The sequence below is a fragment of the Chrysochloris asiatica genome, unplaced genomic scaffold, assembly GCF_000296735.1.
Source record: "Chrysochloris asiatica unplaced genomic scaffold, ChrAsi1.0 scaffold00037, whole genome shotgun sequence".
Taxonomy (NCBI): Eukaryota; Metazoa; Chordata; class Mammalia; order Afrosoricida; family Chrysochloridae; genus Chrysochloris; species Chrysochloris asiatica.
Genome location: NW_006408555.1, coordinates 14805131 through 14814855, shown reverse-complemented (window position 1 = coordinate 14814855; position 9725 = coordinate 14805131). Strand labels below are relative to the sequence as shown.

Below are 9725 nucleotides of genomic sequence, written 5' to 3'. Positions count from 1 at the left end.
TTTTTGCAAAAAGAAAAAAACAGCTGTATTTATGCATTACACGTATACACACACAAAGCATGCTCTCTGGATGGGAGGGTTATGGCTACTGAAACTTCTCTTCTTTGTATGTTCTACAACTGCTAGGTGTTTTTTTTGGTAAGGCAGTGAATTAAAAAAAAAAAAGTAACATGGTAAATAAAGAACCCACATAAGATATGATAATCCAAAAACACTGAAAGTCTCAGTACAAAGTATTAAAGTATTCCCAGGCCAAAGACTGGACTTTTTAAGACCCTGGAGTCACAGGTCCCAGGGATGAAGGGAAGTCCTCATCAAGGGAAGTGACAGCAGTGACAGGCCAGGAAAATGCCCCTTTCTCTGCATCACCTAGCTAGGCATGACTCCAAGTGCAGGCTGCTGTACTCGTGAGTGTAATGTGGGAGGAAGTTTACAGAGGAATGCACACCTCCCTGGGGTTACTGTTCACCTGATCAGCCTATTGTGTGGCTGCAAATTGACCCATAGGGGTGAGTTCAGTTCCAGGCCTGAAGGATGTCGCTGGGGTTCTACCAGTCTCTATCAGACCAGAAAGCCTGGACTTTTTTTTTTTTTTTAATGAATTTGAGTTTTAATCCACATTTTTCTCCCACTCTATCCCTTTTCAGAGCAGGTCATAATGGTAGCCTGGTACCATCTAGTTCTTTTGGTCTCAGGGTTGACGAGGCTTGGGTCGAATGGTCCAGTAACCGTTTGGATTAACTCTCTCCTTGCACCTGTGACTTTCTTCACTCTTCTTTGCTCCGGATGAAAAGAGACTAATAAATGCACCTTAGATAGCCCGCTCACAAGCTTTCAAGACCCCACTCACTACTCACCACAGCAGAATACAGAACACAGTCTTTGTGGATTATGTTATGCCAATTAACCTTGGTGCCCCCTAAGAGTATAGCTTGACGCCTCAGGCCCAGCAATTCATTCCTTCAAGGTGTTTGGCTATGGCTAAGACATTTTCGTCACTTTGTCCCCTATATGAATGCCTTAGTACAGTCACCTCAGTCAGCAGGCTTCTGGAGAGGAAAACCTTGGCTTTGCTCTACTGAAGAGGTTTGCCTGCTGCAGGAGTTCAGCAAACTGCCAGCGAATCTTCCTACCTGCCACCTTTAAGGTGATGTCAGTCAGGTGGTCCCCAGGCTGTAGGTGACTGTACTCTTGGATGAAGTGAGTGAGCGAAACGTCCACATGGAACTTGTGTGGGTATGGGTCTTCCCCACTGACCTTCAGCTGGTGGACGGCTTGACTGCGGATCTTGTAGTATTGCTGTAGAAATAGAGACAAGAATCTTCAACAAGTGGCCCCTGTAGACACGTGGCCCAGCGAGCAGCACACTGCACTCTGCTTCCAAGCGGCACAATTACACTCAGGTTTCTCAAACTGAGCCCGGTCCCAACTTTGGAAAGCTCAGGATTGAATATGGAGTGAGATTCGAATTTAAAATACGCAGACTGGCCATATACATTATTGGAAATGATGGACAGAATTTACAAAAATAATATAAGAATAAACCAAAAGAAAGAACTGGAGTTCGGTCTGAAATGATAACACTTAATTGGCAAAGGTGGTCTTGGCTTCCACTTTCCTGTACTGCATCGAGTTGGTCAATCACTTATCTTTTTTCCTATCCTCCCACCCTTGGCCACACATCAGACTCTCCCAAGGCAGCCCAAGGTGTTGCAGACCGTGCAGAGGTTCAAGGCCCTATAGGCCTGAGTGTAACAGATCTAGCCAATTGGCAGTTAATAGCAAATTGTTTTTCATCTTAGTGTTCAGTTATATTTATTTAATTCCAAACATGAGCCCTGGATGTCCACAGAGAAATGCAATATTCCCCTAAGTTTCTAAGGTCAAGATTTTCCCCCTAGAACCAAGGCAGTAAAACTTCCTCAGAGGACGAACAAGGACAGGTTTACTGGGATTAAGCAGGGAGGCTCTGGAGAGGAATTGCCCGGGGTATATTCACTTTGGGTGGAGCGGTAAATTCTGGGAATATGGGATTAAGGACAATGGGGGCAACGCCCTTGGACCACCCTGGGTTCAATCAGTTTGATCCAAGTGAAGGTTAAACCCAGTAAGGAAGAAAGGAATATTGGTTTAAGTAAGGTTTACTGGCTTAATTTATCTTAAAGATTGTGTGCATTACTGGTTGGAAGGCTTGCAGTAAAGATTGCGGTGCATTACTGGTTGGAAGGCTTGCAGTGAAGATTGCAGTGCATTACTGGTTGGAAGGCTTGCAGTGAAGATTGCAGTGCATTACTGGTTAGAAGGCATGCAGTAAAGACTGCAGGGCAGTGAGTTGCTGCCTGCAGAGGCCACGATGCCTGTAGTCCCAAGCCTGCCCACCAGTGATGTATCCACCCTGGCTTTGGGGTGCCTCATTGTCTCCCTTCTTCTGTTTGTCTGTGTATTCTTTCGCTATCCCTATCGCCGTTGGATCTCCCCTCCTCGTGAACCAAACACTCGTGAACAACACAACTATGTCGAGGCAAGTCCCCGGCACCAAGGGGCCTGAACAAGATAAATAGAATACCTACAGCAGGGGCCAGCCAACTTTGCTCCGATGCAACTATTCAACTTTGCTGTGGTAGTAGTGGGGCCACAGTCTTAGCTACAGGTAGACAAATTACCATGGCTGGGTTCTAATACAAGCTTATACACAAAGAGGTATGTGGGCTAAGGCTGCGGATTTGGTCTATAGTCAATCCGAGTCCATTTTTAGCGAGATGGTTTTTCTGGAGGTGATTCATAAGTCACTTGGGAGTACTGGATTCTCTCTAATGTCTGTCAGGAGTCAGTGTGAATGAATGCTCAGGGCCTGTGCTTTGAACCAGATGGCATGGCAGGAACCTGGGGCCTGTAAGTGCCTATTCCAGTGACTAATTAGATAGTCACTAGTCCTTTCTGTCTGGTCCAAAGGAGTTCTCCTTAAGCCTCTTCCGAATCTCTCCTGTGCCTAGTCAGGCTGGTGGCTGAGGAGACTCACATTTGGGTCCAAGCTCTCCTCCTCAGGGCTGACACCATTGTCAGCGGTGTGGTTGGCGGTCGCAGTAGCAGGCTGGCTTAGTGTTTTTTCACTGAGCTCCTTCTGTTTGGCCTCCTTCTCTGCTACCTTCTTCTCGGCTTTCAGGCGTCTCTTGAGCTCACTGTAGGGAAGATGGAAATGTTCAATGTGATAGTTGCTGTAAGAATCCTCTATCTCGCCCCATAGCCACTTATCAAAACTATTAATTCCTTGGGGCACATGTTCTTGGTCTGTATCCTCAAGTTCACATCCCACCTCTAGTCTCTTAGTTATTAAACTATAGATGAAAGAAATAGAAAAAAAGATTTGAGCAAAGATGCAAAAGATCACCTGCTTCCTAGTCTTAAGTCTTTGGCATTGAGTCCCAAAAAAACAGGATGTATCTGGACAAATAAAATCCTAAATAGCAACTTCTATTTTGAATAAAAAAAATAGGTTTTCTAGAAAATCAGCAGGGTAGGCTTTTCTCAAGATAATTAAGACTGGGGGTTCCTTGTGAACCTTCAAACCAAAATCCAAACCAAATCCACCACTGCCGAGTAGGTTCCGACTCATAGAGACCCTGTAAGGACAAAGTAGAGTTGCTCCATAGGATTCCTCAAAGTATAAATTGGTACCCAGTAGACGGCCTTGTCTTCCTCCCTTGGAGTGGTGCTGGATTTGAACTGCCAGCCTTTGGGTTAGCAGCTCAATGCTTAACTTACTGTTCCACCAGGGCTCCTTTCCTGGAGACCAGGGCTGAGTATTAATCGCTTGGCATGTCCTGGAGATCAGATGCCTGATACGGCCACATCTCCAGCTATATCAGCCACCTTGCCCCTTCCACAGGAATGGTGAGTTAGTTCAGAGGTGCTCAAGGAGAAACCCTGTGGACAATCTCTCCAAGAGAGACCAAGGGAGTTTGGTTTTGGCAACAAACTGGGCAGAAAGATGACACATGAGCAGTCGGCATGCCTGGGACTAAATCCTTGTACACCCACCTACCTACCAGTTACATGATCTGAGGCAAATGGCTTCCCTTCTTTCAGCCTTGGATGGAGAGTGCTTCAAAAAGTTTGTGGAAAAATAGAATTGAAAGATGATGGGGTTTTCCAGGAACATTTTGAAAATGGAAATAATAGATAGAGTCCCTGTCCTGATAGCGTACTGGTTACATGTTAGGTTGCTAACTGCAACGTCAGCAGTTTGAAGCTACCTGCTGCTCTGCGGGAGAAAGATGAGGCGTTCTGCTCCCGTAAAGATTCACTGCCTTGGAAAACGTGTGCAGAGTTAGTAGTAGGAGGAAACAACTCATCTGCACGCCACCACGGCTCCACTGCTGTTACAAGGCTTGAGATAGTGCTTGTCAACAGAGAAAGTTCTGTTCCTGGTATTTAGTAAGCACTTCAATGTTAGTTTTCCGTGATCCCTCACTACCAGGATTCTTCCCTCTTTGAAGCCAGGACATGAACTGTGCAGATTCAGATAAATTTTGAGTCAAATCCCTCTCTACCCAAACTCATGATACTTGTTACCTTTGATTCAGAAACCAAAGCCATTTGCATAACCTGGTATCCTGTATGCCCTGAACTTGCTATCTGAACATGAAAGAACTGAACCTAGGAGCCAAATAAGACTCAAAGAGAATTTAATTGATTGATCATTTTTTCAAGCCAGCAAAGATCATCAAGCAAAGATCTTCAAACAATGTGAAACGGTGAACCATGACAAGTGATCCTGAATCATACTTGCATTTTGTCTGCTATCAGGACACATCCATCATTTTCAGTAAGTTTAGAATAACTCAATTAGAAACAAAACAAAACAAATTTCGGTAGGATTGGGAGTGATCCTCTTTAAAGTAAAAACAGATTCTGATGGCTTCCAAGTATGTGCAGACTATGATTTGTTGCGTGGACAGCCTTCTCAGAACAGTGTGCTAGTTCAATGATATTATCAGGCAGCTAAGGCTATCAACTCTTCTTAGGAGGATGACAGACCTGCTTTCATTCAACTAGGTGTTGCTCTGTAAGTCAAGTCAATCCTACACAGAACCTAAAAAGTCCTAGGGAAAGCACTCAAACTAGAAGACAAATTAACCTCAAGAGCAAACAAATCCCAAGAAAAGACAGGAAAGCGAAAACAAGCCTCATTAAAAATTCTGATTCCTAAAACCGTTCTGCTCACAGTCATGTTTAGAGTAAGAGCTGCAGGCAATTCCAAGACTCTAGGGAGAGAGAAAATGAGAAAGACGACAGGCTTTGGTAGCCAGGCTCTTTGTTTCCTTAGCAACAAGCCCAAACACTTAGCCTTGCTAAGCAGATAAGGAGCTAAATAAAGGAAAAGGCTTTTGCTACCAGAGCAAAAAAGAAGGTAAGTGGTACCAACCTTCTTTTATCAGAAAGTGGCTTGTCCTTGTGAAATGCTGTGAAAGGAGTAAGTTGAACCCGTCGCAGCTCCCTCTGACCCCACTGTGCCCAGGCGGATTGGCGCAGGGACCCCCTAACAAGCCTTACAGCAGCTTGCGTCAACATGGCAGAATACCCTGGAACTAGTGATTACCACCACCTAACAGGAAACACAGAGATGCAGTATCAGATGTCAGATTGGACAGACAACATACACACACCCAACCAACATTCTTCTGCTTACTGGGGTGGGGTGGAGTGCTTTGCTCTATCTTTAATGTCTCCTTTCACTTAACAGAGGTAACTACACTGTCACACTGTGCTGAACACAATAACTGATAAGGTTTTTTTCAGTCATGGCTGTAAAACTGTGCATTGAGGGCCAAAACTCAATAGAAAATCAATCACGTTTACAAGGAGACATGATCACACCGATTGCAATGCTGTAAAAAACGGGAGTCAAGACATGAGTGTTTCCGCAGCCCTTGAAATGTGGTTTCTCTCCTGGAAGCAAAGATGGCAACGGGAAACAGGTAGAACAAGAGGAAAATGTCTCTATCAAGTGTACACTCCAGATGAAGCGAAAAGCAAGCCACACAGAAGCACCTCCGAGCCAAACACAAAACTTATTTGGAGCTTTAGAAACAAGGGGAAAAGGAGAATGTCAGGGTCTAAGACTAGATTATATTTATACATTATTAATGCTGGAAGGCAACAATATTTCAGGGATGCTATGAGGAGAGTTCAAAAAGTTCACAGAAAAACGGAATGCAAGTTTCGCCTTGAACATTTGGAAGGCCCTTTGTATTTTTTACTTGTTCAAGCAAAAAACAAGGTGATTTAATCACCACAGCAGGCTGCGAAACTGTTTTTAAACTTGAGGAAAACACCTGACAAAAAAATGCTGCTCACTCAAGGTTTAATACCAAGAAAGTTCCAAGAACAGTTAGGAAACAGAAGGAAATGTTAATTTACCATAATTTAGTTCATGGTAACTAGAGGACTATCTAGTACCAATAGCCAACTCCCATAGACAATGCAAGGCAGGCAATATGGGATAGTTGGTCTACTCCATGGGTTGTAGAGTTACAGCCTTGGTTTCAGAGTTTACATTTTGGCTTCAGTGCTCAAGCATGCTTTAGGTATGCACACTTCAACAATGCAATCACCAGGGGCCTTGGTTCACTCATTTGAGAAACCGACATTAACACTTCCCTAGGACAGCATAGGAGCTCTGGTAGCATAGTGGTTAGGAATCCGGCTGCCAACCTCAAGGTCAGCAGTTGGAAACTACCAGCTGTTCCGTGGGAGAAAGATGAGGCTTTCTGCGCCTGTAAAGATTTACGGCCTTGGAAACCCTGTACAGGGTCGCTATGAGTTGGTTCCGACTCTACGGCACATAACCACCACCAGGACAGCACATGATTAGACAGGGTTTCATTCAGTTGTATATAGGGTTGCTATAAGTCGAAACTGGTTCGATGACACCTAACAGCAAACACAAGGCTATTATTTAGATTAGATAGAATACTTGCATAGTTCTAGCATACTGCCTGGCACATAGATATAGAACAGAGTAGATTTGCTCTTTAGGTTTTGGAGACTGTAAATCTTTATGGGAACAGATAGCTCCATCTTTCTTCTGGGGAGCAGCTGGTAGGTTTGAACTGCCAACTTTCTGGTCAACAGCCTGACACTTAAACTGCTGCACTATCCGAGCAGGACTGGGTAGTATTTTGTTCTATTGTACACAGGGTGGCTCTGAGTCAGAATGGACTCATGGTACCTAATGACAGCAGTAGAAACAAGGTTACTATTTATATAGTTATAGCTCAGTCCCTGGAGTCCTGATGTGGAGCTGTGGGCTAATGTGTCAGACTGCAAAGTCGTTTCAACTGCAAGGTTCAAGCTCACCAGCTGCTCCTTGAAACCCTATACAGGGTCACTATGGGTCGGAATCGACTCAATGGCACTTAACAACAACAAGAAGCTTGGTCCCTAGCGTTTAAATTGCTCAAAAAAGTAGCAGCTATAATTACTCTATGAAAAGTCAGCAGAAAGGGATTGACCAGTTTCCTCAATTTACCTTAAAATACCACTTCCCACTGGAAACTTTGCTAACAAGGCATCTGCGATTTACTGCCTTGGAATTCAATTAATGACACATCAGATCAAGGTACAATCCCTTTCTCTGTCAGTCCAAAGGTCCAAGACCAGGTTCCAGACATGGAGACCCATCAGATCCCTCTCACGAAAGGCAAATTAGGGTGCTATCAAACCATACATTTAGACATTTCCTTCTTCATTCATTTAGTGTATTTGAACCCAGAGATCAAAGTATCTATCCATTTTTGCAAATTGAGTTTCTAGAGCAACACCATCTGGGTTCAGCAGGTGAAATATGCCCTTATGCAGTAAGTGAATCACTGTAAGTAATTAATTTCCCTCCTATGCTTCTGGAATGGCATCTTTGGGAGCACTGAGAAAAGTTACTCAAATTATTGCCTGTGTTCTGGGTTCAAATGAGGAACCCTGGTTGAGATGCAGTGTACTGTTTAGCGAATATACCCGGCTGGATAAGACAGCGTCCTAGAGGGTCGCTATGAGCCGAAATCGACTCCAAGTCTACGAACAACTGTTGGACTTTGGTGACGCAATACTCGCAGAGCTTTTGCCTCACCCACGTGGGTACGTGCTAAACTAATCCAATTCCTGTAAGGGTCTGAAAGAATGAAACCAAGGAAAAGCTGAAGCCTTTCGGAAATACCTGGATGCTTTCAGTTTCAATAAATACAAAAATGTATTCCCAGAGGAGAGAGGAATTTAGGAAAAGCTAGGTTTAAGTTTCGCTTTCCTTCTTCAATCACCTCTCAGTTCTCACGCCAGTTTCTTCTATGCATCTCTTACCCCAAGAGTCTGACAAGGAGGCCCTTGCCAGCGCCGACATTGAGCAGGGCACGCCTGCGAGGCGGTGGCCCCCCGATCATCCCGGGAATGTAATCTCCCCAGCGCGGGCACTGTGTCCCGGCAGGTCCGCGTCCCCGAGAGCCGGAAGGAGGGCCCCAGGCATAGCCGCCCGGAAGGAATCCTGAAGGCGCTTCCCGGCTCACACTCTCCGATCGCAAGGGCTTTAGCGCTCTGCAGCGACACTTACTTCTTACTGAGTTTCGGCTCCCCGCCGTCCACTCTCACCTCAGCCTCCAGTACCGCGGCCATCTTCCCTGAGGGCCCGATTGAAAACTGACCAGAGTCCCACGCGACTTTCAGGGCAGGTTTCGAAGCCCCGCCTCTTCCGGGAAGGAGGGGGCGGGCACTGTTGGTGCGCAGCTGCTACTGCGCAGGATTGGGCGGCAGCGTGGCTGAGACTGTTTTGTTCCGTCGCGTTGGAGGGTCCGGCTGTGGGTACCTGGCGTCAGCGATGGCGGAGGCCCTGGATTTGAGCAAAGACCCTAATGGGCCCACCCACTCTCCGACTCTGTTCGTGCGGGACGACGGCAGCTCCGTGTCCTTCTACGTGCGGCCCAGCCCCGCCAAGCGCCGGCTGTCGACGCTCATCCTGCACGGCGGTGGCACACTTTGCCGGGTGCAGGAGCCTGGGGCGGTGTTGCTGGCCCAGCCCGGGGAGGCACTGGCGGAGGCCACGGGCGACTTCATCTCCACGCAGTACGTCCTGGACTGTGTGGAGCGCAACGAGCGCCTCGAACTGGAGAGCTACCGGCTGGGGCCCGCGGCCGACCCGGCCTCGGATACAAAACCCGGGGCTGCGGCCGAGGGCGCCGCCGAGGAGTCCAATCCGGAACCGCTCGCGGGTCGGATCGCCTTCACCGAGGCGGACGACGTGGCCATCTTGACCTACGTGCAGGAAAATGCGCGTTCGCCCAACTCGGTCACCGGCAACGCCTTATGGAAAGCGATGGAGAAGAGCGCGTCCACCCTCCACTCGTGGCAGGCCCTGAAGGACCGCTACCTGAAGCACCTGCGGGGCCAGGAACGGAAGTACCTGCTGGGGGACGCCCCTGTGAGCCCGGCCTCGCAGAAACTCAAGCGGAAAGCGGAGGAAGACCCCGAGGCTGCCGATAGCGGGGGTGAGCCCTCTGCTGACGCCGGTGGCCACGGTTGTAGGGGGTCTTTTTTCCTCCCTGTGAGGAGTCTCTGTCATCTTTGGTAGCAGCATCCCTCGGCCTCTAAAAATTTACAGCCTTGGAAACCCTGTACAGGGTCGCTATGAGTTGGTTCCGACTCTACGGCACATAACCACCACCAGGACAGCACATGATTAG

The 9725-nt window shown here is 47.0% G+C and overlaps 2 protein-coding genes across 3 annotated transcripts in view; one reads left to right on the top strand and one right to left on the bottom strand.

Moving 5' to 3' along the window:
- Nucleotides 1-8685, bottom strand: part of KARS (lysyl-tRNA synthetase) — a 19443-nt gene extending 10758 nt beyond the window's left edge. The window contains exons 1-4 of one of the 2 annotated variants that reach the window (XM_006860155.1): nt 8600-8685; nt 5426-5605; nt 3020-3179; nt 1134-1299 (exon numbers count right to left, since the gene is read on the bottom strand). In XM_006860155.1, the coding sequence (XP_006860217.1) occupies nt 1134-1299; nt 3020-3179; nt 5426-5571 (472 nt within the window). In that variant the 5' untranslated portion in view covers nt 5572-5605; nt 8600-8685. The remainder of the gene's footprint in view (nt 1-1133; nt 1300-3019; nt 3180-5425; nt 5606-8599) is intronic. The other variant, XM_006860156.1, reaches the window with a different exon arrangement.
- Nucleotides 8686-8853: 168 nt separating this feature from the next.
- The window catches only part of TERF2IP (telomeric repeat binding factor 2, interacting protein), a 7745-nt gene continuing 6873 nt past the window's right edge, over nt 8854-9725 (top strand). Inside the window, exon 1 of the mRNA XM_006860154.1 lies at nt 8854-9530. Coding sequence (XP_006860216.1) covers nt 8864-9530 — 667 coding nt within the window. The 5' untranslated portion in view covers nt 8854-8863. The remainder of the gene's footprint in view (nt 9531-9725) is intronic.